This window comes from Neovison vison, chromosome 2 (genome assembly GCF_020171115.1).
Source record: "Neovison vison isolate M4711 chromosome 2, ASM_NN_V1, whole genome shotgun sequence".
Classification (NCBI taxonomy): Eukaryota; Metazoa; Chordata; class Mammalia; order Carnivora; family Mustelidae; genus Neogale; species Neogale vison.
Genome location: NC_058092.1, coordinates 105,708,449 through 105,735,744, shown reverse-complemented (window position 1 = coordinate 105,735,744; position 27,296 = coordinate 105,708,449). Strand labels below are relative to the sequence as shown.

Genomic DNA, 27,296 nt, shown 5'->3' with positions numbered 1-27,296 from the left:
TCCCGTGATTAGACGGCTTCTTGAGAAAAGAGAGTATACTCTGTTCATCATTTTATCCCTTAGGACTCTGCCTGTAAATGGGAGATGTGAAATAAATGTTTCTAGATTAAATGAATTCAATGTAATCCTTTTTTCCCCTCTCATGGTCATGTCACCCTGCCTTTTTTGCTCTAAATCTTACCTACATTTGACACCAGAAAGATGTGCCACAATTTATAGCAAGAACCGATTACATCCTTTTCCTAGAGTTGAAGCAAAAGGGAATTTGTACTTCCACAGGCAGAGGAAGGAAGCAAGAATATGCTGTCTCCCTCCAGGTGCCCCAAGTTTTAACTTAATAGCCTGGCAGCCACAAAGAGATTTTGTTTCTCAATTTGGGTGTCAGTTAAACACTGCAACCAGCTGGGACAAGAACAATCTTTAACCCAATCTCCCTAATTCTTTAAGCCTAAAGTCCCTGAAGATACAGCACTGCTTAAAATTTGTTTAGAAATACTTACTGCGGGGCACCTGAGTGGCTCAGTGGGTTAAGCCTCTGCCTTCGGCTCAGGTCATGATCTTATGGTCCTGGGATTGAGTCCTGCTCAGCGGGGAGCCTGCTTCCCATTCTCTCTCTGCCTGCTGCTCTGCCTACTTCTGATCTCTCTCTGTTAAATAAATAAAATCTTTAAAAAAAAAAAAAAAAAAAGAAATACTGACTGCTTTAGAAATAGGCCCTTACCATCCCATACATATACAAGCCATCCATTTTAGGGAGCCACTGTGTTTTAAGCTGCTTGTTCAGACCTGGGAAATAGAAGAGCGTAGTGGAAAGAACCAAGAGGAGGTCCTGTCTTTGCCACAAACCACAGTGTAAGTTAACCTCTCTGGGTCTATTTTCTCATCTGTAAAATGGAAAGAGTTACTTTTAGGACTTCAGCTCAAAGACAATGGTTTTATGATCTTTTAGAGGTGTTGGAAAGATGACTCCGTATTTCCTAAGCCTAGCCCTGGCCAGCTGGACTCAGATGTAGTCAAGTACCGTAGGAGAGACCATCCCAATACTACTTTTTTCTTCTGGCCTTTGGTTCAGAGTTGAGAAAAAGAATCAAACAGAGTGATAAAGGATACTTTCACTTCCTGGTGCTGAAGTGGTAACACTTTTTATCATTCCCCAGAATCCTGATGGTTTGTTATGCACCTCCCCCTTCTGGAACATAGTTCTCCGTGTCATTGCCATCCTGAAATGAAAGAAAAGATAAAACCTCAGCAAGGGAGCTTGGAGCCTCATGGCCTCTCATCTACCTTCTAGTCTCATAAGTGCCCCTTTCCTTTGCTGAGCTGTTCAGGAAAGAATGCAAACTCTGGAGTCTCGCTTTTCTACTGTTTACAACTGAAGGGCAACTATACACTCCCAAGAAGCAATGTGGCCTAGGCAAAGGAGCACAGAATTTGGAGAAGACAGTAAATGTGGAGACTGGCTCTAACTGAGAAGCTGTGAGACTTCAGAGTTTCTATTTATTCATCTCTGGTAGGTGTGAAGATTACTGAAATCATATATAAGAGTTCTTATTATCAACTACAAGGCACTACACATATATTAATAATTATTACTGTTATCATTTAAGGACAAAATAGTCAACACACCTAAAAGACCAGATTCAGGATAGGAACTAAAAAAGTTTTTCCTTCCTTTTCAAAAGCAGACCAAAGAACAACAACAAAAAACCCCAGTAAGATCACATAAACCTACCCTCTTCTAAAACATCATTCTCTAACTCTAATCCACCCCCCCAACTATTGAATAAGTCAACAAGAAACTTACTACTATTCCTTCCTCTTGTCCTCTCAGTTCTATGGAGAACTCACCGCCTCAGCAGCAGATGCTGGCATGTTCCAGCCTACCACAATGGTATTAAGAACAGGGTCCTTGCAAGCAAAAGGAAGATCACTTGTACATAACGGTTACTTGAAGGGTATAACGGGCAAAGTCCTTCCAGTTTAAAATAAACCAGGTTAGGTGTAACAGAGATAGAGTAGTAGGACTAAAGAAAAGTTGAAAAGAAGATGGAGATTTTTGAGTGACAAGAGACAGAAGTGGTAAGGAGGAAGAAACGGCATTAATATTTACAGTTGGAACCAACACAAAATGGTACCAGTGGTACCAAACAGTATTTCCATGGACTAATTCTTTTTTTTTATTTTTAAGATTTTATTTATTTATTTGACAGAAATCACAGGTAGGCAGAGAGGCAGGTAGAGAGAGGGGGAAGCAGACTCCCTGCTGAGCAAAGAGCCCAATGCGGGGCTCGATCCCAGGACCCTGAGACCATGACCTGAGCATGGCAGAGGCTTAAACCACTGGGTCACCCAGGTGCCCCTCTATGGACTAATTCTTTAAGCTACTGGTTAAAACAATATTAAGAAGAAGAACATTAGGTGTATTGGGCCATGGTGACTTAACTGTTTCCTCCCCTAAATGACCTCTGCCTGAATACTGAGTGAATAAAATATAGCTCCAAGCTTTAGCTCTTCTTTAATTACATATGTTCACTGTAACTCAGCATTATTGGAAGATGTAATTAGCAACCAAGAATAGGCTCAGACCTAGGGAGATTTTTGACTTGGCAGGACTCCTAACCCTTAGTTTTCCCAAATATTTTCATTGGTGGAAAAGCTGGAACAAGTATATGAAGAGGGAAGAGGTTCTATCTCACTCATTTAAAAGTTCACTTCAGTTTACATGCTGGAATAAAGGACAGGCCTTGGAGAGAGAGGACACACAGAAAGCCATTTCTATTATCCTCAGTTTTCATGTCTTGGTACAATAAACACAACAACTGTGGAGTGGAAATGGCTTATTTTCTAAAGGTGACTGACACTATCATGGCTCCTAACAGGCAGAGAGAGAGGAATAACCACAAGAAGTGAAGGTTGTCTGCACACAGCAAGCATGACCTTGTTTTAAACAACTTACTTTCACTTTTTATCACTCAGCTATAAATCAGGTTTGCTCTTACCAAGTTAGTTGGAGATGAACAATAAGTATATATTTTCAAAAGAAATAGTAACAGGGAGCCTGGGTGGCTCAGAGGGTTAAAGCCTCTGCCTTCGGCTCAGGTCATGATCCCAGGGTCCTGGGATCGAGCCCCGCATAGGGCTCTCTGCTCAGCAGGGAGCCTGCTTCCTCCTCTCTCTCTGCCTGCCTCTCTACCTCCTTGTGATTTCTGTCTAATAAATAAATAAATCTTAAAAAAAAATAGTTAACAATATCAAACTCCCTGAGATGTGGTAAAAAAGGGAAAAAAAACAGTATGAGATACTAGCGAAGTCACTAAGTTTTATATTGAACTTTTGTCACTATCCTCACCAACCCCACTGTGAGCATCACCCCTATTGTTTCTTTATAACGGGTAGGCCAGATCAAGAAATTATCTTTTCGGGCGCCTGGGTGGCTCAGTGGGTTAAGCCACTGCCTTCGGCTCAGGTCATGATCTCAGGGTCCTGGGATCGAGTCCTACATCGGGCTCCCTGCTCAGCAGGGAGCCTGCTTCCTCCTCTCTCTCTCTGCCTGCCTCTCTGCCTACTTGTGATCTCTCTCTCTGTCAAATAAATAAATAAATAATATTTAAAAAAAAAAAAAAAGAAATTATCTTTTCATTATTAGCTGAACACTATTAAAAAACCCATAGTCTGGAAAGACACATGCACCTGGCTGAGGTTTAGTGGTAGATTTCAAGTCAAGAAGTTGCAAAAGATCTACTGTGGTTTAAATATGCCATTCTGTGGTTTTCTGATGGAAACCAGAAAGATGGGAATTCAACAATTGCTTTTTTTTTTCCAGCAATCTCTTTTATAATTAAACATTTTGAGATAATTGTAGATTTGCATGTGGTTATAAAAAAAAATCTCAATTACCCTTCACCCAGCTTTTCCCAATGGAAACATCTTGCAAATTTATAGTACAGTATCACAACCAGGGTAGTGACACTGATAAGAGTCAAGGTACAGAACATTTCCATCACTACAAGAATCCTTCATGTTGCCTTTGTATAGCCCACCTCCCTCCTCTCAACTCCAACTCCTCTTTAATTACCCAGCAACCACAAATTTGTTTTCCATTTCCATTTTGTCATTTCAAAAATGTTACACAAATAGAATCAGATAGTCTATACCTTTGTGGATTGGCTTTTTTCACTCAGCCTAATTTTCTGAGAGTCACCCAGGCTGTTTTATTGATAGTTCATTCCTTCTGGTTCCTTAGTAGTATTCTGCGGTATAGATGTGCCACACTTTGTTCAACTATTCATTCATTAAAGAATATCTAGCTTATTTCCATTTTTGGCTACTATGAATAACACTGCTATACACATCAGCGTACAAGTTTTGTGTGAACGTTAAGTCTTCATTTTTTTGGGATAAATGCCCAGAAATGCAATTCGCTGGGCTGTGTGGTCGTTGCATGTTTAGTTTTTAAAGAAACGGCTAAATGTGATCCAGAATTACTATTACGACATTTTAACCAGCAGTGTATGAGTGATCCAGTGTCTCTGCATCCTTACTAGAATTTGGTGTCATTAATTTTAGCTGTTCTAATACATGGTTATCTTGTGGTTTTAACAGCATTTCTCTAATGGCTTATGATGTTAAAATATCTTCTCATGTACTAAATTACCATCTGTATATGCTCTACAATGAAATATCTGCATGTCTTTTGCCAATTATTATTATTATTTTTTTTAGATTTCATTTATTTATTTGACACACACAGAGACAGCGGGAGACAGTGAGCATAAGTGGGGGAGTGGCAGGCAGAGGGAGAAGCAGGCTCCCTGCTAAGCAAGGCGCCCAGTGTGGGACTCCATCCCAGGACCCTGGGATGAGGACCTGAGCTAAAGGCAGATGCTTAACTGGCTGAGCCAGCCAGGCTCATTTTTAAATTGGTCTTTTTATGTTTTTTTAATTCTGTTTTGAAAGTTCACATATTTTAGTAGCCCCTCCCCCCCCCAGATAATGTGGTTTGCAAATTTTTCTCCCAGTCTGTAATTTGTCTTTTCATTCTCTGAGCAATGTCTTTCCCAGAGCAGAATTTTTTTAGTTTGGACGAAATCCAACTTATTAATTTTTCCTTTTATAAAGTACGCTTTTGGTGTCAAGTCTAAGAACACTGCCTACCCGGACGCCTGGGTGGCTCAGTTGGTTAAGCGACTGCCTTCGGCTCAGGTCATGATCCCAGTATCCTGGGATCGAGTCCCACATCGGACTCCTCCCTTGGCAGGGAGCGTGCTTCTCCCTCTGCCTCTAGCCTGCCACTCTGTCTGCCTATGCTTGCGCTCTGTATCTCTCTCTCTCTCTCTAACAAATTAAAAAAAAAAAAAAAAAAAAAAAAAGAACACTGCCTACCCCTAGGTCCCTCCTATGATTTCCTAAGTTTTTTTCCCCCCTAGTTGTAGAGTTTTATAGTTTGAGTTAATTTTTGTGTAAGATGAGAGCTTTATATTGAGATTCATTAAAAAAAAAAAAAATCTACGGATGTCAAATTGCTCCAGCATCATTTGTTCAAAAAGTTACCTTATCTTCACTGAAGTTTCTTGTATCTTTGTAAAAAATTAGTTGGGCAGACTTGTGTTGGTCTGAGTTTTCTACTCTGTTCCATTGATATGTCTATACCTTTGCCAATACCACATAGTTTTGATTAGTACAGCAATATAGTAAGTTTTGAAATCAGACTGAGTCTTTCCATTTTATTCTTTTTCAAAACTGTTTTAGCTGTTCTAGTACTTTTGTCTTTTTATATATTAGAATAATTTTGTGTAGATCTACAAAAATTCTCATTGGGACATATGTGAAACCTGTGTGTCAATGTAGAGAGAATCAATATCTCCCCTATTTTGAGGCTTCCAATTGATAAACCTGTTATACCTATTTAGATACTTGGATTCTTTCATAAAGTTTGCCGCATGTGAGTCCTGTATGTGTTTTGTTAGACTTATACCTTTCATTTTTACAGTGATTGTAACTGGTATGGTATTGCAGTTTATATTGTATCTAATTACCAGTATAAAGAAATATAGCTTATCTCTGTACATTTATTTTGTACTTTGCAACATTGTTAAATAACCATTAGCTTGCATGGTTTGCATGTATGTAACATTCTTCTCTTGCTGCTTATAAAACTTTTTCTTTGTCTTCCTCTTTTATCAATTTGACCATATGAACTCGGTGTAGTTTTGTGTTTATCCCAGTTGGGGTTCTTTAGGCTTTTTGGATCTGTAAATTAACATTTTCCTCCAAATTTGGGAAGTTTCTGGCCATTATTTCTTTAAATACTTTTTTGCCTCTTCCTCACTCTTTAGGACTCACAACTCCATGATGAACTGTTTGATACTGTTTTATACTGAGACACTATGCACTTTTCCCCAGTCTTTTCTCTCTTTTTCAAACTGAGTAATTTCTATTAATCTGTTTTCAACTTGAATAATTTTTTCTGCTATCTCAATTTCTGCTAAACCACCTAGTAAAATTTTCGTTTCAGTTATGGTACCTTTTTTTTTTTTGTTTTTTTTTTTTTAAAAGATTTAATTTATTTATTTGACAGAGATCCTAAGTAGGCAGAGAGGCAGGCAGAGAGAGAGAGAGAGAGAGAGAGAGGGGAAGCAGGCTCCCTGCTGAGCAGAGAGCCCAATGCGGGGCTTGATCCCAGGACCCAGGGATCATGACCTGAGCCGAAGGCAGAGGCTTTAACCCACTGAGCCACCCAGGTGCCCCTCAGTTACTGTATTTTTTAACTTTTGAATTTCTTTTTCTTTTCTTTTAAAAATACAGTTTCCATTTTTCTTTTGGGATCCTTTATCTATTCACTAATATTATGCTTACCTTCATTTCTTAGAATTTATAATAGCTGCTTTTAAGTCTGTTTGCTAAATCTATTATCTGGGCTCACTTTAAGTTAAGTGTCCATTAACTGCTTTTTGTCTTGAATATGGATTGCATGTCCCTATTTTTTGGTACGTATAGTAAGTTTTAGCTAAAAACTTAACACCGTATATATTATGTTGTAGTGCTTTGAAATCTGTTTTGTTTTTCTGAGGATTTTTTGTTGTTGTTGTTATTCTATTAAGCAGTTAAATTCCCTGGGTTCAAATTGTGAAACTGTCATATCTACTATATGCAGCAACTAATGTCTTTGCTTAGTTTTTCAGCATCCAGCTACTCTCTTTTTGGTCTGACTCTGATGGTCTCTGTTGACCACAGACCTGCTTAAGCTCAGCAAAGAATGTGAACAGATTTTACAGTCAGATTTTAAGGTTTATCCTTTCTCTGGTCTCTTTGTTTCTAGCAATCTCTCAAAATTTCTAAGTGCTTTGCCAGTTCTCAGTTCTACCTTGTGACACCTAGCCAGTAAGAATATTACTTTCTGTCATTTGAGATCTGTGCCTTCTTACACATAGTTCAGACAATGCACTCAACCAAAGGCACAATACACTTGCAAATCATAGTAAGAGGCAGTTATGTCTTTCAAGGGTATACCCCCTTCTGGTTTCTCCCTGCTTTTTCTCAGGTTCTCTGGTAAATACCAGAGATGCATTTGCAAATGCACTGTTTAGTGATGAGTGTATTCAGACAGTTTATACTTAGATTCTATTATCTTAGTACTTCTGCATCTCTTTTGTCTCCAAAACTTCACTTCAAAGTTCAAATCAGAGTAACTGGAAATTTATCAGTCTGAGTGGGTGCTAGGAGAGCCGGCAGTGGTTAAAGAGCAACTCCAGGCAAGAAAGCCACAAACATGAAATAATCTGATACTCTTCTCAAAATTTTATCTCTCTGTTCATTTTCCAGTGCATTTGAATATTATTATTATTATTTACAATTTTTCTAATTTTTATGGTTTTCTGTCAAAGGAATTAGTTAAACTCTTGGCAGTGCCATACTTTAAGGGCAGTTGTGGCTGGTTCTAAAGTTTTACCAGTGAATGCATTTTTTTTCTCTATCCCTACAAATTTTCAAAAGAGAACCTAAAAAAAAAAAGAAAAATAACAACCAACTAGAGAGTAAAGGTTAAGATTTCTTCCTCATAGTAATAGCTTGCATTAAACTTTTACATGCTGTAATACTCTAGTTTTTGTGTAATCCACAAGCTGAAAATTATAAATTCAGAATTTATGGGCTGAAAGGAATCGTAGAGACCCTTTAGTTAACCCCATCATTCTATGAGGAAACTAAGACCGTCAAGATATGCCCAAGATCACTTTAACATGCTTAATATAAAGTGATTGTCTAGGGGCGCCTGGGTGGCTCAGTGGGTTGGGCCTCTGCCTTTGACTCAGGTAACAATCTCAAGTGTCCTGGGATCGAGCCCCACGTCGGGCTCTCTGCTCAGCAGGGAGCCTGCTTCCTCTCTCTGCCTACTTGGGATCTCTTTGTCAAATAAATAGGTAAAATCTTAAAAAAAAAAAAATAAAAAAAATAAAAGTGATTGTCTAGTTTAAGTTCTTTTCATTATACCATAGTGTAGTTACATAGTTGTATTTTCTATCTTCCACAGGACCACAATTTCAAAATTGTATTAATATTGTTTGTGAATACAGGCTATATTCCAGCTATATCAAAGATTACCAAAATAAAAGCTTTAATATTTAAGTCAACAGAAAAACAAAACAATGTAACAGAAGACTTAACTCTCTCAGCATGAAAAATGATGAAGGTTCTGACCACTAAATCAGCATGTTCATACTAACTGAACTAGGTTTTTGAGGAAGGTTTTTCAAATACTATAGACCTCATCTTCTCTTTAGTGTTTTAAGTGAGAACGCAGTGCGCCTCTTTCTTGCAATTTTCAACCACTAACTCTTATACATAACAGATGTTACTTTTCCTGCATGCCATCTCACTATGGCCCTCTGCTGTTATATTAAAAAATGGTTTTCTGGCCACTACTCCCCAACTATCAGTGTTTGTGAAAACAGTTTTCCTAGTATGAATCCCAAGGGCCCCAGTGTTGTCATTTTAGCTGCCTGTCTGTCCTATTAGCTCCACTGCTGTGCTAATTAGGCCAAGTTGGAAGGCTGACTTTTCGGAGAGCCACTCAGATTAATAAGATCTACTGCAGGACCACACACCATCCCAGATTCTGACTAGACAGAACCTACAGGGATACATGTATGGCTCAAGGCCAATTCCTAACCACGGGAAAGGAATTCCTAACCACTATGATAAAATGGCTTAAAAGAACACATCCAAGGAAAAGGCTGAAGATGGTGATGTAGGAAGACTCTGAACTTTCCTCCTCTATAGACACATCAAATCTATACCTATTTATAGAGCAATTCCTCCTGAAGAATAACTGTGGGCTGACTAAACAGCTTCTGTATAACAAAAGATAGACCACATAGAAAACAACAAAACAGACGGAGACTCAATTAAAGGGAACCCCTCCACCCCCAATGCTGTGCAATGCGCGGCTGGGGAGAATGGGCAGGGGGAAAGAATAATACTGAAGGATCATGAGCAGATTTGTCTGCTCCAAGGCACAGAAAAAAAGCTGTGGTTTCAAATAGCAAACAGAATATAAAGGAACCAGCTCTAGAACCCTATCAGACAGCAGAGGAACTGCTGAAACTCCCTTCAGGTGGGAGGGGCTGGCAAGCACCATAGTTTATGTTTCCCCTCCAACTTGACAGTATAGATAGGAGCAGGGGCTGGGCACACTAGTCAGATTACCATCTCAGTGAGCCCCTAGACCACATCATCCCCAGCTGTCCCACCAAGGGAGGCCCAAAACTATGCACACTGGGACACCCTGGTCACTAGAGCTCCACCCATCACCTATCTCCATCCACTAGGTGACACAGGTACAAAGGTGCAAAGCACCAGGCCCACACCAGTTCAGTTGCAGATGGCTTGCTGGGGCCCCCCTGATGCAGAGCACTCTGGGACCTCGTAGCTCATGGATGCTTTAGCTCTCGCTCTAGCTACCCTGCCAGGGTACCCACTGTGTGGGAACCCTGGCCTGTGAACCCCTGGGAACCTTGGGAACCCCTGGCCTGTGCCTACTTCAGTGCCAGCTGTCCTGCCAGGGCACTCCCTGAGTGGAGCATTCTGGCCTGTGGCAGCTTTGGCTCCAACCACCCCTTCAGGGTGCTTCCTTTGTGGAATGCTGTAAGATACCCTGGCTTGTACTCATTGCAGCTGCAACTATTTTGCAGAGCTCTCCGCAGAGAGAGGCCCACGACACATGCCCCCCACCCCAATTTACCTTCAGCTATCTTGCTGAGGCACTCTCTATACAGAGAGCCCCAGGACCATCCCGGACCACACCCACTTCAGCTCTGAACATCCCAGACCCAGAATGGAGTGCTTCAGGACCCCCAGCCCATGCCAGTCACAGCTCCAGTCAGTTAACCAAAATTACCAGTCACACAGTCTACACAGAGGATGACCATACACAGGGGCATTCCCTCAAGTTTAAGAGAAGAAGCTGTTCTACCAAATTCATAGAACAGGCACAGAAAGGCAGGCAAAATGAGAGAGAGGAACATGCTCCAAACTAAAGAACAAGATGAAACCTCATAAAAAGAAAGGAAGGAGATAAATGAAATGGGGACAAGCAATATGCCTGATAAAGAGTATAAAATCATGATCATAAAGATGTTCACCAGACAGGAGAGAAGGGTAAAGAACTCACTGAGAACTTTAACAAAGAGATAGAAAATATAAAAAGAACCAGAGTTGAGGGATATAATAACTGAAATGAAAAATATACTAGAGGGAATTAACCCAGATTAGTAGATGCAGAAGAATGAATTAGTGATCTAGAGGACAAGTTAATGCAAGTCACCTAAGCTGAACAGCAAAAAGAAAGAAGAATTAAAAAAATAAGGGAAGGTTAAGGGATTTATTGGACAATATCAAGTAAACAAACACTCATATTACAGGGGTCCCAGAAGAAGAGAGAGAGAAAGGGGCAGGAAACTTATTTAAAAAAATAGCAGAAAACTTCCCTAACCTGGGGAAGAAAACAGACATCTTGGCCTAGGATGCAAAGAATTCCAAACAAGACAAACCCATGGAGGTCCACACCATGACATATTGTAATTAAAATGTCAAATATTGAAGAGACTCTTAAAAGCGGCAAGAAGCAAATAGTTATACATAAGGGAAATCCCACAAGGCTATTGTCTGATTTTTTTTAGCACAAACTCTGCAGAACAAAAAGGAATGGTATAATATATTCAAAGTGCTGAAAGGGAAAAAACCTACATGCAAGAATACTCTACTTGGCAAAGTTATCATTCAGAATCGAAGGAGAGAGTTTCCCAGAGTTAAAGGAGTTCAGCGGCACCTGGGTGACTCAGTCATTAAGCATCCGCCTTCAGCTCAGGCTGTGATCCCAGTGATGAAGTTCTAGAACCTAGGTGAGGTTCGGTGGGCTGAGGTCCGGAGCCGATGACCAAGAAAGAATTCTTGAGACATCTTTGGTGCAAAATGGTGGTTTATTAAAGCACGGGGACAGGACCCGTGGGCAGGCAGAGATGCAGCCGCTCCCGGTTGGGAGGGATAGCAGGTTTTTTTTTTAAAGATTTTATTTATTTATTTGATAGAGAGAGATCACAAGTAGGCAGAGAGGCAAGCAGAGAGAGAGAGAGGAGGAAGCAGGCTCCCTGCTGAGCAGAGAGCCCGATGCGGGACTCGATCCCAGGACCCTGAGATCATGACCTGAGCCGAAGGCAGCGGCTTAACCCACTGAGCCACCCAGGCGCCCGGGATGGCAGGTTTTGTACCCTGCAGTTGGGGGAAGGTGAGGGGAAGGGAGGTTTCAATGGAGTTTTCATATGCTAAAGAGGGCCTACAAGGTGCCAGGATGTCAGAGGCCTACCGGAGGCCTTGCCCCTGCGGCTTGATCAATGTTGTCTTTAGACCAGCTATTAACATTAAGATAGCTGGGAGACTTTTTGGTGGGATGTCACAATCCTGCTATCAATCGCCTTTGTTAGTGAGATTTAGGACATTTGTAAGCCAAGGGAGACTCCTGTCTAGAAGGATTGTGAGCTCCGCAAGTTAACTATTTGCTTATTGTTCAGGGCAGTCAGGGCTGCCTGAGGGATGCTACACATATGACAGAGGGGGAGCGGATGGAAGGCGCCAGCTTTTGTTTGGTCTTCAGCCAGCCCCGTGCTCCCTCATCACCAGGATCCTGGGATTGAGCCCTGCATCAGGCTCCCTGCTTGGTGGGAAGCCTGCTTCTCCCTCTCCCACTCCCTCTGTTGTGTTCCCTCTCTTGCTGTGTCTCTATCAAATAAATAAATAAATGAATCTTTAAAAAAATAAAAGAACTTAAAGGAGTTCATTACCACTAATTTGGCCTTAGAAGAAATGTTAAAAGGACTTCATTAAATGAAAAAAAAAAAAAGGCTCTAAGTAGAAGAAAAGGATAATATGAAGATATATATCTATATCGATATATATAGATATATCAATATATATATATCTCTATAAAGTTAATATAAAGTTAACTTTATAAAGTTATATATCTATAAAGTTATAAAGATATAAAGATTTATATATATATAAATAAATATATATATATATTTATATATATATAAATAAATCTTTATATCTTTATAACTGATATATAAATCTTTATATCTTTATAACTATATACCTTGAAATCTATATAAAGATAGAAAACATTACAACATAAACATAAAATGGGGGAGCAAAAAAAGTTCTTTTAGAATGTGTTTGAACTTAAGTGACCATCAACTTATAGATTGCTACATACTTGGGATGTTATATATGAACTTCATGGTAACAACAAAACCAAAATGTGTAATAGATAACCAAAAAATAAAGAGAAAGAAAGCCAAGCATACACTAAAGAAAGTCTTCAGTCACAAGAGAAAACAGCAAGAGAGAGCAAGAGAAGGAACAGAAGAACTACAAAAATAGCCAGAAAACAATGGACAAAATGGCAGTAAGTACATGCCTATCAATAATTACTTTAATGAAAATGGTGTTGGCGCCTGGGTGGCTCAGTGGGTTAAAGCCTCTGCCTTCGGCTCAGGTCATGATCCCAGGGTCCTGGGATCGAGCCCCACGTTGGGGTCTCTGCTCAGCAGGGAGCCTGCTTCCTCCTCTCTCTCTGCTTGCCTCTCTGCCTACCTGTGATCTCTTCTGTCAAATAAATAAATAAAATCTTTAAAAAAAAAAAAAAAAGAAAAAAGAAAATGGTGTAAATGCTCTAATTAAAAGACATAGAATGACTGAATGGGTGAAAAAACAAGACCCATCTGTATGCTACCTACAAGAGGCTCACTTCTGACCCAAAGACACATACAGACTGAGAATGAAGGGCTGGAAAGCATATTCTATGCAAATGAAAGTGGGATGAGGCATGGTGGGGAGGGGGTCAGGGTAGCAGTACTTATCAGACAAAGCAGACTCTATAACAAAGACTTTAACAAGAGACACAGAAGGGCATTATGTAATGATAAAGAAATCAATCCAACAAGAGGATATAAGTGTAAACATCTTTGCACACAACATTAGAGTATGTAAGTACGTAATACAAATGTTAACAGACATAAATGGAGAAATTGACAGTAACACAATAATAGTAGAGAACATTAATACCCCACTTACATCAATAAAGAGAATATCTGGGCCAAAAATCAATAAGGAAACAGCATCTCTGAACTAGACCAGATGGACTTAATAGATACAGAAGATTCCACCCCCAAAACAGCGGAATACACATTTTTTTCAAGTGGACATGGAACATTCTCCAGGACAGATCAGATCACATGTGGGCCACAAAACAAGTCTCAATAAATTTAAAAAAGACTGAAATCATACTATGCATCTTTTCTGACTGCAATGGTATGAAACAAGATATCAATTGCAAGAAAGCAACTGGAAAAAATACAAACACATGGAGGCTAAATGTGCTCCTAACCAACCAATAGGTCAATGAAGAAATCAGAGAGGAAATAAAAAATATAGAGAGACAAACGAAAGTGGAAAAACAATCATCCAAAATCTTTCCGATGCAACAAAAACAGTTCTAAAAGGGAAACTAATAGCAATACAGGCCTATCTCAAGAAATAAGAAAAATCTCAAACACTTTAACCTTATAACTAAATGAACTAGAAAAAGAACAAACAAAGCCCAAGCTTAGAAGAAGGAAGGAAATAATAAAGACCAGGCAGAAATAAATGAAATAGACTCTAAAAAAAGAAAATAGAAAGATCAATGAAACCAAGAGTTGGTTCTTTGAAAAGGTAATAAAATTGATAAAACTTTAGTCAGATTCATCATGAAAAAAAGAGAGACAGACAGACAGACAGGGCCCAAATAAATAAAACCAGAAATAAAAGAGAAGAAACAAAAACTGACACCACAGAAATACAAAGAATTATGAGACCACTACAAAAAATTATATGCCAACAAATGAGACAACCTAGAAGAAATGGATAAATTCCTAGAAACATACCAAATACAATACAAACATACCAAAACCAAATGAGGAAGAAATAGACAATCTGAACAGACCAATTACTAGCAACAAAATTCAATCAGTAATAAAAAAACTCCCAATAAGCAAAAATCTAAGACCAGATAGAATCACAGGTGAATTCTACCAAATATTCAAAGAAGAGTTAATACTTATTCTCCTCAAATGGTCCAAAAAATAGAAGGGGAAGAAATTCATTCTATGAAACCAGCATTACCCTGATACCAAAATCAACCAAAGACACTACAGAAAGAGAAAACTACAGGTCAGTACTCCCAATGAACATAGATGTAAAAATCCTCAACAAAATATAAGCAAACTCAAATCAAGACTATATTAAAAGGATCATTTGCCACAATGAAACGGGAATTACTCCAGGGATACAAGGACGGTTTAGTATAAACAAAACCAACATGATACATCACATCAACAAAACAAAGGATTAAAAATAGGGGTGACTGGGTGGCTCAGTGGGTTAAGCCTCTGCCTTCAGCTCAGGTCATGATCTCAGGGTCCTGGGATCGAGGCCCAGACTGGGCTCTCTGCTCAGTAGGAAGCCTGCTTCACCCTCTCTCTCTGCCTGCCTCTCTGCCTACTTGTGATCTCTCTGTCAAATAAATACATAAAATCTTAAAAAAAATAATAAAATATTGCAAATTGTGGTCCCAAGGCAATGTACAGATTCAATGCAATCCCTGTCAAATATCACAGCCTTTTCCATAGAACTAGAACAAAGTGTTCAAAAATTTGTGTTGAACCACAGAAGACCCCACATATCCAAGTCAATCTTGAGAAGGAAGAACAAAACTGGAGGTATCACAGTCCTGGAGTTCCAAATGTACTACAAAGCTATAGTAATCAAAAACAATATGGATCAATGGAATGAAATAGAAAGCCCAGAAACAAATCCACACTTACATACTCAACCTATAACAAAGGAGGCAAGAATATACAAAGGGAAAGGACAGTCTCTGAGATAAATGGTGCTGGGAAAACCTGACAGCTACATGAGAATGCAGCTGGACTACCTTCTCACACTATATGTAAAAATAAACTCAAAATGGATTAAGACCTAAACGTGAGACCTGAAACCATAAAACTCCTAGAAGAAAACACCAGTGGTAATCTCTTGGACATTAACTTTAGAAATATTTTTCTGGGGCGCCTGGGTGGCTCAGTGGGTTGAGCTGCTGCCTTCGGCTCAGGTCATGATCTCAGGGTCCTGGGATCAAGTCCCGCATCGGGCTCTCTGCTCAGCAGGGAGCCTGCTTCCCTCTCTCTCTCTCTCTCTGCCTACCTCTCCATCTACTTGTGATCTCTCTCTATCAAATAAATTAATAAAATCTTTAAAAAAAAAAAAAGAAATATTTTTCTGGATATGTCTCCTCTGTTGAGGGAAACAAATGTAAGAATAAACTATTGGGACAACATCAAAATAGAAAGCTTTTGCACAGCAAAGGAAACCAGTAAAACAAAAAGACAACCTACTGAACAGCAGAAGATATTTGCAAATGATGTATCCAAGAAGGGGTTAATATCCAAAATGTATAAGGAACTTATACAACTCAACACCAAAAAGACAATCTGATTAAAAGTAGGCAGAGGACCTGAATAGACATTATTCTAAAGAAGACATACAGATGCCCAACAGATACATGAGAAGATGCTCAACATCACCAATCAAGTAAATGCAAAACAAAACCACAATGAGATATCACCTCATGCCAGTCACAATGGATATAATAAAAAAAGACAAGAATAACAAGTGTTGGCAAGGATGTGGAAGAAAAGGGAACCCTTGTGCACTATGGGTGGTAATGCAAACTAGTGCACTGACTGTGGAAAACAGTATGGAGGATGCCTGGATGGCTTAGTTGGTTCAGCAAGCCTTCAGTTCAGGTCCTGGGATCGAGCCCATGAGGGGCTCCCTGCAACAGGAAGCATGCTTCTCCCTCTCCCCCTCCTGCCTGGTCATGCACTCGCACCCTCTCTCTCAAATAAATCTTAAATAAAGTGTACCTCCACATTTGACATGGGTCATTACTTTCATCTCTCCATATGAATGAAAGAAGTACAGTATATGGGAGAACAATCACAGGAACCAAATAGTATTATTCCTTTATAATCATCTTTCAATATTGAATAATGCTGCTTTTACTATATAAATCTAAATTTACATTTTTATGTAAAATAAACTGTATAGAATCAATGTGAACAAAATGCAAAGAATAAATGTATATTCAACATGTGAATCAATACTCTAGGACAGATATACAGAAATGGAGATCAATAATGAGCTGGTAAATCAGGCCCTCTTTATCATTCTAAAGTCTATGTTATCTCTTACATTAAGCCTTCTTTGACGTGATTCTGGGTCTTACTACAGAAAAATGTTGAAAGACAAAACATGAAATGCAGAAACACTCATGCAATTTAAAACATCTATTTCATTGTTTTTATTTGGGTAATAGAACTTTAAAAAAGACTAATGAGCTTCATGAAGTCAGTAACTTATCTTTTTTTTAAGAAAGATTTTGTTACAGAGACAGAGAGGAAGCTCACCCGAGAGAGAACACAAGTTATGGGGTGGGGAAGGGCAGAGGGAGAAGCAGGTTCCCCACCAAGCCAGGAGCCTGATGCCTCAGGGCTTGATCCCAGGACCCTGGGATCATGACCTGAACCGAAGACAGGCGCTTAACCAACTGAGCCAACCAGGCACCCCAGTAACTTATCTTGTTCCTCATTCTATCTCTATGAGTTCAGCATTTAGTGCAGTACCTAGCATAAACTAGGCTTCCTATAATTACTAAGAGAATGAAAATACATAAATGAATAAATGAAGACAAAACACTAAAACCTAATGATTGTCCTCCAGAGACAATATTAGTAAGTTCAATAGTATTCCTCAGCTCTGTGTGGTTCACTGTTCTAAGAGTTCTACATGTCAACTCATTATTTCCATTTTTCAGATGAGGAAACCAAGACATAAAGTAACACCTCAAGGCCACACTGTGAATTGTGGGCCAAGGATTCAAATTCAGACAGTCTGAGTATACAGCCTAGGCTGTGACTCAATGTGATAGATTTCTAGAAATGCCACTTTAGGAGCATACATTGTAAAAGTGATTCTTAAATGATAAAATGACAATAGCTAGAAGACTTGAAGGATTTTTCAAAGCGGTTGGAGAAAAGGAAGTTGAAAAGATTGAAATCAGGCACGCAAAAGTTTATAAAAATGTAAGGCAATAGACTTTTAGAGCATCCAATGCAGAACACCTTCAAATGTAAACATTATATTAATAGCTAATCTCAGAAGAATTTATCTAAAGCCAGGAAATAAGTGGAATTTGAAAATTTCTTTCATGCAAGACTAGACACTAAGTCTTTGATGATACTTTAATTTATTACAACAATAAGTAAGATGAAATTCCCTGTTAGCCCCAATTCATAGTCACATTTCTTGTTGAGAAATTCTAGGAGTACAAGTTTTTTAATGTGCTGATATCTTACCTTTTCTTTTTGCTGATGATCATATCCATGGTTTGGAGCAGTCGCCGTTCCAGGGCTAGAATATCTGCATCAGTCACATTTCTATAAATAGGCACAAACTGTTAGCAATGTTTGGGGATCTCATCCTTGGGCATAATAAATACAAGACAGCTGGAGAAACACATAAACCTTAGTTGTTACCCAGTAATTCAAGGACCTTTTCTAGAGAATACTAAAATGACTATAAAAAGCAAAAATGCTTTTGCTGTCATTTTTTTTATAGTTAAAAGTTTTGCAGTCTCAGGGTAGTGGAAGGTAACTGGCTCTCTTATAGTCTTTCTTAGCTTTGAGCCAATGACATTTATGATGCACATGTAAGCACTCTTACAACTTATAAGAAGGGATTGCCTTCTACCATTCTACTTCTAGGAGGAACTGATTTACTGAAGTGGGGATTAGCTCACATTGCACGAGACATGTGCCTTTAAAAAGTGTAAGAGGAAGTAAAGAGAATCTGACTAAAATCACCATTTTTAAAAAGATTTATTTATTTTAGAGAGAGACAGAGAGTGAGTGAGTGTATGCCTATGAGTGGGGGTAAAAGGAGAGGGAGAAGGAGGATCTCAAGCAGACTCTCTGCTAAGTGCAGACCCCAATGTGGGGCTCAATCTCAAGTCTCACAACCCCAAGATCATGACCTGAGCCGAAATTAAGAGTGGTATACTCAACCGAGTTACTCGGGTGCCCCGAAATAACCATTTTAAAAATAAGTGAAAGTAGGACAAACAAAGGGCAAATAATATAAGATTATTTATTTGGAGAGATTATCCTAGGATAATGCCTTTAAAGACAGAGGGAAAGAATTTAAAAAGCAGTGTCACAGATCTCATATTTAAGTATTAATGGTGATGGCATGCTAGGACATATGTATTCATGAAGCAATAGGAAAAAAAAAAAAGAAAAAATTCTTTTTACCTGAGGAAATAGGACATGTACGTGTATGGGCAGTTGACAGCACCAAATCCAGAAAGCAGAGCCATGAGAGTCACACCAATTACACCTACCCGGCTGATGAGCTGTTCTATGGACAAAATCCCTAAAAACATCAAAGTGATAAAGATAAAATGGCATTGCAAGGGGAAAAATGACAGAAAACCTCAACCATTACATACAACTTAAATAAGCGAAATTTTAATTATCAATATTAAATTTAAGAATTCAATTATCAATATGTAGATCTTCCATAATAAATATATAAAAGTCTACGGATTTTCCTCCTATCCCATATGCTTCCAGAATCATCTCTATTGCTGGGCGATGGTAATGCTAAAATAATATTTGCAGATAGTACTTTTTGACTTAAGGTAGTGTGAACTCTAGCAAAGCACTTTTAGTAGTAAAAGCTTTGGCAAAATAATGTTAGGAAAGTAAATCTGCTGGAAAAGTAGAAATACCAGGTAACACTTTACACTATACTTACCATCAAGATACACACTTCCCCCTTAGGTCATAATAAGTCTTAAGTCTTATAAGCTTATGTCTTACTCATTTTTGTCCATAAACACATAAGGTATCTCACAGATGAGCTGAATTTATACATGAGTATCTTAAAGGCAGATACGTGAGTTTTAGATTATCAGTTGTATTCTAATTATCAATTATTTCTAATTATTTGAGAATGCTGATAATTAGTAGTTAAAATAAATGCCATGGATATTTGGGATAAATGAAAGAAAGCAATGCTTAAGAATAAGCCAGGAAGCTTGGAATCACAGAACAAAACTAGTTTTGTTTTCCCTTCCTGTTTCAAGAATGGAATCCACTTCAGCATTATTCACTCTGGCCTAACACCAGAGCTGCCACTTAGGAATTTTGTTGGCTTTGAAACCAAAATTCCAATATTCTAGTCCTCCTGCTCCTGTGCTTCCACTACACCATTTCAGAGCTCTTTGTGACCTCTGGTCTCTATAATCTTCTGCTTTTTCCTACCTTCCATTTCCTTCTTCACAGAGTCTAAGCTCCAAGCTTGCTTCGTTCAACTTCTCTCATTAGGACACTGTCCTGACTGTCTTTCTTTAGCGCTGATCCTAAAAACTCCCTATCTTGGATCAATCTAACACTCCATCTTCCCTGTGCCCATGACTGAGCTGCTAAAACAGCTAGAGTGCATTGTGATATTGGTGCCATTACAGATATACGGTCTTTAGTCTTAATAGAGCTTACAACACTACTGAGGAATTCTTCTCCTGCCCTTGGTCAGCCATTTCTTCCCAATTCCCTCAGCAGACTAAATCTTTAAAAAAAAAAAAAATTATTTTAGGGGTGCCTAAATAATTCAGTTAGTTAAGCATCTGCCTACAGCTCAGGTCGTGATCTCGGGGTACTGGATCCAGCCCCATGTCGGTTCCCTGTTGAGAGGGGAGTCTTTTCTCCTTCTCCCTCTGTTCTCAATCTCTCTCAAATAAATAAATTAAATTAAATTTTTAAATCTTATTTTAGAGAGAGAGAGAGAGTGAGCGTGCACAAGCACATGGTGGGGAGGGGCAGAGGGAGAGGGGGAGACAGAACCTCAAGCAGACTCCCCACTGAGTGCAGAGCCCGATACCGGACTTGATCTCACAGGATCTCACTGAGCTCATGACCTCAGCTGAAACCAAAAGTCAGACATGTATCTGCCTGAGCCACCAGGTGTCGCACCACTCCCATCCAGCAGAAAATCTTGAATTCATTTTCCCAATCCTTGTTCTCAGTAGCTAATGCCCCTATTATAGAAGTTATTAGATATATACTTCCTTCTACTATATTCACATCTGCAATCATCCTCCCAACTTGTCCCCCTCAAACAAGACAGTGTGCAAACCTAAGAATTCTCTACCTGTGCTTTGATCTTATTTCCTTTCTACTGCCTCCAGAATCTTGTTCCATCACCTGTCCTCTCCATCTTCAATATTTCCTTCCTGGCTGGTTCTTTTCCTTCAGTTTCAAGTCTCCTTCCTAAGAAAGTCTGTCCTTAGCCTTGAGTTTATCTCTAGTTGCCAATCCTCTATTTCCCCCATAAAAGCCAAACTTTTTGAAAGGAACTCACACTTACTATCACCTCTTCTTCACCTCCATTTATTCTTCAACTGGCTGCCATTCGGCTTCCATTCCATTCTCCTACCTGAAGAAAATTGCTTTCACTAATAATCATAATGGCAATAGTAGAGCAACATTCATCAATGCCTGTTATGTACCAGGAACTGTTTGAAGCAGTATTAACTCATTTACTCCTCATGACAGCCCTGTGAGGCAGTATTCTGGAAAACCTCACTTTATAGATTCGGAATCAGAAGCACTGAGAGGGTAAGTAAGTAACTTAGTCAAGGCCACACAGCCAGTGGCAGAGTTAGGATTCAAAAACAAGCAGTGTAGCTCACAACCTATGCTCTTCACCATTACTATAATACGGTCATGACTTTTCTTCTGGTTGTAAAATTCAATGACATTTTCCAATCCACGCTTTATTCGATCTTTCATGACATGAATCATTGTTGTTTAGTCTCATGCTCTACTAACTAAGCTAGCCAGGCCACTGAATCATTGTTATTTAAAATGATTTTTCTTTCTTGGCTTTTATACCATTTCTCTCAGTTACCCTTTAACTTCTCTAGTTGTTATTTTCTTGGGTCTTCTCTGCTCAGAATGGGCCCGATGCTATTTCATTTCACTCTATACATTTTCCATGGGTGATCTTGGCTATTTTCCCAGGTTTATCCAATGGTGTTTAGCTGATGGTGCCTAATTTTTTCGATTCCTGGAATTATTTCCATAAGGACTAATAAGTCCATACCTTCCTCTTAAGTTGCCAACTGCCTGCTGAATATCACTTGGATGTGCATAGGCAACTCAAATTCAACATATGGCAAGTTTGAATTATCTTCCTTCTTCTGCACTACCTTTTCTAGAAAATGACATCAACTATCTAGTCACCAAAATAGAGAAGTCTATACCACTAGTTTCCATTCTGCCTCTTGCTCCCCTTTGAATGTACCATCTTTTTTTTTTTTTTTTTTAACCTCAGTGTTTTACATGATGTCTCTTGTGCCTTCTTGCTGGGTCTAGCTTTGGTCTTGTCCTTTAAATCTCAGCTTAAATACTTCCTCATAAAGGCTGACTCTAACCACTGGCATCTAATTTGACATCCTTATCTACATTGTTGTCTACCACAGTAATCTGTTTGCTCCTTTTTTTTTTTTTTAAGATTTTTATTTATTTATTTGACAGACAGATCACAAGTAGGCAGAGAGGCAAGCAGAGAGAGAGAGGAAGAAGCAGGCTCCCTGCTGAGCAGAGAGCCCTATGCGGGGCTAGATCCCAGGACCCTGAGATCATGACCTGAGCCGAAGGCAGAGGATTTAACCTGCTGTGCCACCCAGGCACCCCAACCTGTTTGCTCCTTAATAATAATCACAACTGGCAATTATTTGTTTATATATTTACTGTTCAGTCCTCCCCACCAGAGGGTAAGTTTCAGGAGGGCAGAAACCAAGTTTGTTTCATTCATGGTTGTGTCCCCAGCACTTAAAATAAAACTAGGTATTCAAAAAATATTTGTGGAATGTTATATGAATGACTAAATCCTTATTCAAATTCTGTTCATTCTACTTCCCACATACCTCTTTACATCCTCTTTATAGGAAGGAATCATGTCTTACTGATCTTTGGTTTTCTTACTGGCTGGCACATGGAAGGTGTTTAGCAAATGTTTATTGACTATAGATATAAAATTATCCAGTAACAAAAAATAAAAATCAAGGGATTAATGTAGGTTATTGAATATTAAAAAACTAGAAAAATGCCTCCTCTACTTTTATTCCCTTTAAGGTGGTATCCCTTTATTAAATATCTTTTCCTGGTCTAAAGTACTTTGAAGATACGATCTACGTAATCTTAGTATTTCTATAAAGTTAAGGTTAATTGTTACTTGTCTTCTAGATAATAAGTATAAAGTCAGGTGGATGATGTGGCATGCAGAAAACCATCTCACTGTTGCCATTTGCTCATGCAAATTCTTTCTAGCTTCATACACTTTTTATTTATTATTTATTTTTTTGTGCACTTCATAAACCTTAGCCTCCTTTACTCCTTCCCAGTATGGAATGCCTTCTCATCTTCCTTGGTTCAGGCACTGCACGAGGAGTACTTCCACAAAAATCTTTTCATTATAGGTAAGGCTGGGGTCCTGCAGTCTTTTTGTGGTCTCTACAGTAATAAATCATACTGGTTGTTGGGGTAGTCCTAGAAAAGCTCTAAGATGGCAGGGTAAGCCTGGCTGCTTCTTATCCATTGCCTAAACTGTTCTTTCTACTTACTTCTTTTAGGCAAATGAATGACACTGGACATAAAACCAAAATGTTTATTTCCTGGAGCACAAAGGAAAACTAAAACAGAAACTATTTCCCTAGCTCTTCCTGCTAGTGTCTTCTTTAGGATATCTCTACAGAATTTTGAAAAAAAGATGAAGATAACAAAGATGTGATGGTCTTCATCTCCCTTCAGGCATGGTCTGGCTACACAGGTCGTGTGAACTGACTGCTCACAAGAAGAAAGCTAGAGACAGACACCAGAGTCTTGTCTTTGGGCTGTGTGTTAGCATGTGCTATTATTGAAAGCAGCCTTGGGGTCCTTTTATAATTCTTGTCCCTCATTTCTGATATCACAAATTTCTCTCTCTTGAGCTTACTTGAAATAGTTTATAGGAGAGCTATATTGTCAGGGCCTCTGTACTCCAAATCTTTCCCTATATGGACATGCGCATGCTAATCATATTAGCAAGTCCTAAAATCCTATCCAGAGTGTTACATTCTTAAACTCATCTAGTACCTTGGAGAGTCTAAGATTGTTTTTTTATTCATTGATTCAATAAACATGCATTAAACATTTATGTGCTAGGTTCCACTCTAGACACTGGGGATAGAAAGATAAGTTAAGATGTAGTTTTTGACCCCAGGGTCCTCAGGGGGCTTATGAGTTAATGAGGAAGTCAGAAAAGGTAACAAGTAATTAAAATTGTTATAGGTGATATAAGTACACTGAGGTGGGAGCAATTAGTATCTTCATGATGGCCAGAAAAATCTAGAATGGACAAGAGTTAAATATTGCAAGAATAGGTATTTTCTAGAAAAACAAAAGGTGAAGGAATATCCTGACTGAGAGCCACCCAGGCGTCCCTGTATATGCTTTTTTTTTTTCCAATTTATTTATTTTCAGAAAAACATTATTCATTATTTTTTCACCACACCCAGTGCTCCATGCAAGCCGTGCCCTCTATAATACCCACCACCTGGTACCCCAACCTCCCACCCCCCCCGCCACTTCAAACCCCTCAGATTGTTTTTCAGAGTCCATAGTCTCTCATGGTTCACCTCCCCTTCCAATTTACCCAAATTCCCTTCTCCTCTCTAACGCCCCTTGTCCTCCATGCTATTTGTTATGCTTCACAAATAAGTGAAACCATATGATAACTGACTCTCTCTGCTTGACTTATTTCACTCAGCATAATCTCTTCCAGTCCCGTCCATGTTGCTACAAAAGTTGGGTATTCATCCTTTCTGATGGAGGCATAATACTCCATAGTGTATATGGACCACATCTTCCTTATCCATTCATCCGTTGAAGGGCATCTTGGTTCTTTCCATAGTTTGGCGACCGTGGCCATTGCTGCTATAAACATTGGGGTACAGATGGCCCTTCTTTTCACGACATCTGTATCTTTGGGGTAAATACCCAGGAGTGCAATTGCAGGGTCATAGGGAAGCTCTATTTTTAATTTCTTGAGGAATCTCCACACTGTTCTCCAAAGAGGCTGCACCAACCTGCATTTAATTTCTTGAGGAATCTCCACACTGTTCTCCAAAGAGGCTGCACCAACCTGCATTCCCACCAACAGTGTAAGAGGGTTCCCCTTTCTCCACATCCTCTCCAACACATGTTGTTTCCTGTTTTGTTAATTTTGGCCATTCTAACTGGTGTAAGGTGATATCTCAATGTGGTTTTAATTTGAATCTCCCTGAGGGCTAATGATGATGAACATTTTTTCATGTGTCTGACAGCCATTTGTATGTCTTGATTGGAGAAGTGTCTGTTCATATCTTCTGCCCATTTTTTGACGTGTTTGCCTGTTTCGTGTGTGTTGAGTTTGAGGAGTTCATTATAGATCCTGGATATCAACCTTTTGTCTGTACTGTCATTTGCAAATATCTTCTCCCATTCCGTGGGTTGCCTCTTTGTTTTGTTGACTGTTTCCTTTGCTGTGCAGAAGCTTTTGATTTTGATGAAGTCCCAAAAGTTTATTTTCGCTTTTGTTTCCTTTGCCTGTATATGCTTTTTAAAACTGTGCATTTTTGGGGCGCCTGGGTGGCTCAGTGGGTTAAGCCACTGCCTTCGGCTCAGGTCATGATCTCAGGGTCTTGGGATCGAGTCCCGCATCGGGCTCTCTGCTCAGCAGGGAGCCTGCTTCCTCCTCTCTCTATCTGCCTGCCTCTCTGCCTACTTGTGATCTCTCTCTGTCAAATAAATAAATAAAATCTTTAAAAAAAAAAACAAACAAACAATAACTGTGCATTTTCTCTGATCCTCATGCAGCACAATCTTATAACCTCTTTCCTCCAGATCCCTGCTACAGGCAAGGAGTAGACACAGATGGATTCATGGTAGATTCTAGACACTGTTTTACTCAACATTCATTCCAATGCCTTTCAGGCATGTCTTCTTGTATTACAGAATCTGGAAAGCCAAATATTCTTTCCCAGATTTCCTTGAAACTAAGGTTCTGAATGTACCTAGGTTGTATCCAATTCACATGCCCATGTGAGACGTCAGAGGCAGAAGTGAATAACATGGGAGTGTGGACAGCATTTGGGACTGTAGCAGTCCTACTATCTGATCCCTGATGTCACAGGTCCCCAGTGGTAGTGACAACTTCAGTGGGGTTTTCTCCAGTGACTACTGTTGTATGGTTGAATGTTACTCTTCACTATGCAGCATTTAAGTTTGACATCTTGCTTTCCTAATTAACTCCCTGAAACCCTGAAATAAATCACTTTCTGCTTTAAATTTGTTAGAGTAGATTCTGTTTCTGCTCTAAGAATCCTGACATAGCGGGACAGTGAAATGAACAGACGTGTATTTTTTTTTAAACCTCCAGTATCAAAGTGCCAATATATTCACTACAGGTGGCATATAGATCTATACCTATATTCATGTATATATTTCTGAAGTAGTTCTGGAAGGACTATTAGATGACGGATTATTGTTCCTGGTTTTTAGCACAGAAAATAGGGCTCTATGATCTGCTCTTGTATTTGAAGATTTCGTTAAGTTTTATTTACGTAATCTCTATGCCCAGCAAGGGGCTCGAACTCATGACCCCAAGATCAAGAGTTGCATGCTCTACCAACTGAGCCAGCCAGGCGCTCCTGCTCTTGTATTTAAAATGAACTTTATTGTGTAAGGAGAGACACTGATACCTAGAAAGCTTTTCTTTATCCACTAATTTTTAATGTTTTATGTCACTGCTCTTTCCTAAAATACATATACTCCCCAAAGACAGTATTCATCATTACTTGAGCAATGGTCATTTATCTTTTGGGTCACTGACCCCTTTGGGAATCTAATAAAAGCTTGTGGATACCTCAGCTCCAAATATACATACAAATATTTCCTGATAATTCTACATACAGTAACAGGAATTTTAAATATATAGACAACTTTCCCCACCCCTTACTCTCTTGAAGTTCATTCACTAACTAAAGGTCAAAAACTCCTGCTCTAAAATCATAGAAGTAGTTTCCAAAGCCAGTATTTGATATTTCCTAGGATGAAGGGAAATTCAGTTTAAAACCACACTGTTAAAAATAATAATAATAAAATAAAACCATACTGTTTTTAGAGAAGTAATTTGCTATATTTCCCACAATCAGAAGTTTAAAAATAGTTGTTTTTTAAAATTAGGAAATGATAAACAATTATTTCCTTCTCCCCACCACATTTATACTCACCATGTTTTGGGCTGAGAATGGGAAATGGATCTCCCAGTTTCCAGAAGAAGTACATGAAGGTCAGCCACAGGAGACAGGAGAAGAGCAGACGCTGTTTATGTACTAGGAAAGAGGAGAAGGACAGTAAGGTAAAACAGATCTATGTTAAAGAGCTTGTTCTACTTACAGATAGGGAATCATACTAATATTTGGTTGGCTTGTTCACTTGACAAATGAGTGATGGAATAAAAGTTTTTAGAGAAAGCATCCTAATCACTGTAAGAGGAATTTGGCT

At 39.0% G+C, this 27,296-nt stretch overlaps 1 protein-coding gene across 2 annotated transcripts in view; it reads right to left on the bottom strand.

Moving 5' to 3' along the window:
• Nucleotides 1-27,296, bottom strand: part of LOC122900414 (Golgi pH regulator) — a 62,311-nt gene that overhangs the window by 20,465 nt on the left and 14,550 nt on the right. For both annotated transcript variants that reach the window (XM_044239072.1, XM_044239073.1), the window contains exons 5-8: nt 27,023-27,124; nt 18,960-19,080; nt 18,006-18,086; nt 1,111-1,220 (exon numbers count right to left, since the gene is read on the bottom strand). In XM_044239072.1, coding sequence (XP_044095007.1) covers nt 1,111-1,220; nt 18,006-18,086; nt 18,960-19,080; nt 27,023-27,124 — 414 coding nt within the window. The remainder of the gene's footprint in view (nt 1-1,110; nt 1,221-18,005; nt 18,087-18,959; nt 19,081-27,022; nt 27,125-27,296) is intronic.